Source organism: Lactuca serriola, chromosome 4 (genome assembly GCF_051521515.1).
Source record: "Lactuca serriola cultivar US96UC23 chromosome 4, Lser_US96UC23_V15, whole genome shotgun sequence".
Taxonomy (NCBI): Eukaryota; Viridiplantae; Streptophyta; class Magnoliopsida; order Asterales; family Asteraceae; genus Lactuca; species Lactuca serriola.
The window spans coordinates 288342900-288345732 of record NC_136411.1 but is presented as its reverse complement, the minus strand read 5'-3'; the positions used below and the strand labels follow the sequence as shown (position 1 = coordinate 288345732).

The window sequence follows — 2833 nt, the reverse complement described above, 5'->3', positions numbered from 1 at the left end:
CTTTTAATTTCAAAATTCTCAAAATTAAAGCTTATTAGTTTTTTTTATTTATTTAAATTTAAAAGATAAAAACAATTTCATTATACTAATTCATTATTATTATTATTTATTTTCTTATAAGTTTAATATTTTCAAATATTTTATCCTTTATATTTATTTTATTATTTTAATTAACTAGTGGAGTATATAATATAAAGTAGTTTCCGATAGTTGTTATTTTACGCCGCTTAATCTGCACGTGCACCGTTTCCTCGGAACCAACTGTGTCTATTTCCCTCTCTTTGTTTTCATCTTTTCAACTACCACCAAATCTTCTTCAACTAAACCAAAGTCCAAAAGCAACCCCTTTGTTCCTTCGATTCAAAACCTAATCATTTCATGTCAAATTCCATCATGGAGGAAGCTAACAGTAAGTATCTCTTTCAAATGCCCATGCTTCATCTACCTTCAGTAGTTCACATCATGCTATGTTCATCGGGATCTTCCGATCTTCAATTCACATGAAATTATCTCGTATAGTTTAATTTATTTGGGGTTATGGAAGTAATTCCTTGATTCTTATCTATGTGATCGATAATTTAGGTTGTATTTACTTTATGAGATCCATATTCCGTGACATCTGCTCTGATTGTCTATTAGGAATTAAGTTGAGGATTTAGGGTTCAGATGCTTCCGTAAGTATATATATGCTTTCTTCTTCGGTAACTTGATCTCCTTATTTAGGAAGTTAAATGTATGTGAATGAACTTTAACACCAGATCGTAGTAGTTGGGGGTTTTTTGCATTTTCATTGCTTTGTCAGCGTGTTTGTTCTGAATTTATTCATACGTTTCTGAGATCTGTCTCAATTCTTTTCGCATCATCAGTTAGAGGCCTAATTGGATCGATATCGTGTTACAAGGAGACATATCAAAATTTTGGAAACTATTAGGAACTACTTGAATCAAAGAAGCGAATCAACTAATTAGAAAACTTCTGTTGTTGAGTTTTTTGGCCTCCGCTTACCTTATACATAGCTTTTTTCCCCATGATCTTCTTATATTCATCTACTCCATTCTATGGATGCTCATACTCACGTTTTTTTTCTTCTTTTTTCTGTTAAACAGTTGTTGAAACTAAAGACGGAGCCATATCTGTTGCTTCAGCTTTTTCTGGCCACCAGCAAGGTTAGATAAGATCCACTGCTACTCAATTTTTTTATTTAGTCACTTGCATTTGATTTCACATAGATGCTCTTATATATCTTTATTTTGTTATTACTATTATACCCTTCTTTGGTGCACAACAAATTGCAACAATTGACTCATAGTCATGTTAATAGAAGCATGTCTAAAACACAATTTGAGATTGAAGAAAGTCTTGTGAATTAAACATAAAAGACTCTGCATATATTATGAGGCATTCTGAATATCCATGCTTTTGAAGCTTTAAAAGGGGGTTTTAAATATTTTCTTTTTTAGTGTAATTGTTGTCAAGTGTGTATTTGGTAATTGTCAAGCAGCTGTACAGGATAGAGATCACAAATTCTTGACAAAAGCTGTTGAAGAAGCTTACAAAGGAGTAGATAATGGAGATGGAGGCCCATTTGGTGCAGTGGTTGTTTGCAAAGATGAGATTGTTGTGAGTTGTCATAACATGGTTTTAAAACACACAGATCCAACTGCTCATGCTGAAGTTACAGCAATAAGAGAGGTTAGTTAGACTCATTTTTACCAATGAATAATAGTAAATGACCATTATACCCTCCTTCTGTCCAATGAATAAAAAATAACTGTCTGTTTGATAACTGTTTGTGTATATTCTATTTTTTTTTACTTATATATTTTTACACCGTGTATTTCAGGCATGTAAAAAACTCAACCAAATTGAGCTCTCTGATTGTGAGATTTATGCCTCTTGTGAGCCATGTCCTATGTGCTTTGGTGCCATTCATCTTTCAAGAATCAAGGTGCAGTTTCCTCTCTAATCTAAATGACATCTTTACCCTTTTATCTTAAAATGAGAGTAAAGTTACGACACTATAAACAAATCTGTCCCTTTTGTAACAAGCTTTTACGTTCTGCGTGAACAACGAGTGTAAATGACCATTTTACCCCTCTAATCTAAAAAAAGATTCGTTATTTAGTTTATTTGTGTGAATGCAGAGGTTGGTTTATGGGGCAAAAGCGGAAGCAGCAATTGCAATTGGGTTTGATGATTTCATTGCAGATGCATTAAGAGGCACTGGATTTTATCAAAAGGCTCATATGGAGATTAAAAAAGCAGATGGAAATGGAGCAGTTATTGCTGAACAAGTATTTGAAAACACCAAAGCCAAATTCTCCATGTATTGATTTCATACATTTTCAACATTATTATTATTATTATTATTTCTCCATTGTTCTCAACAATTGATTACAGAATCTTAACTTCCTTTTCATTAAACACTATATCTATATGTAATTGTTTTCATGAACTAATTTCAAATTCAAAAAGGTTTAACAGGTTACATAGTGTGCCTAAATCGGTAGACAAACTATTTTACTCCTGTTTAGAAGTGAGAGATAGATAAACTGCCACATTTCATAGCAGTATCATTATTACCATTTTGCCCTCGATCTCTAATATGGCACGTTTTTACAACTATATATATAAAGCACTAAAAAAAATCCAAACAAAGAGTGAAAATAGAAACAAAAGATTATGAAAAAAAAAAACTTATACAGATTGGTCACCTGTCTCCGGAGATGAAAATGGAGGACGTGTAGACATAAAATGTTAAAAGAGGTTCTAAACATAAAAGATTAAAAGAGCTTATAAATAAAAAACAAACACCACATAAGTTTCCATGTTT

The 2833-nt window shown here is 32.1% G+C and overlaps 1 protein-coding gene across 1 annotated transcript; it reads left to right on the top strand.

Moving 5' to 3' along the window:
* The first annotated feature begins 231 nt into the window (after positions 1-231).
* On the top strand, positions 232-2488 carry LOC145097124 (guanosine deaminase-like). The gene is made up of 5 exons (XM_079034628.1): positions 232-409; positions 1107-1166; positions 1502-1692; positions 1844-1948; positions 2145-2488. Exons 1-5 carry the CDS (start codon positions 379-381, stop codon positions 2331-2333), a joined length of 576 nt encoding a protein of 191 aa, XP_078890754.1. The 5' UTR covers positions 232-378; the 3' UTR covers positions 2334-2488.
* Positions 2489-2833: the final 345 nt, after the last annotated feature.

What these genes read in the sequence shown, in the direction of transcription:
- LOC145097124 (XM_079034628.1), top strand. Translation starts at nt 379, where the DNA reads ATGTCAAATTCCATCATGGAGGAAGCTAACA. An exon ending in TTTTTCTGGCCACCAGCAAG is followed by an intron (nt 1,167 to 1,501) that starts GTTAGATAAGAT and finishes ATTGTCAAGCAG; the next exon opens with CTGTACAGGATAGAGATCAC. An exon ending in TTCATCTTTCAAGAATCAAG is followed by an intron (nt 1,949 to 2,144) that starts GTGCAGTTTCCT and finishes GTGTGAATGCAG; the next exon opens with AGGTTGGTTTATGGGGCAAA.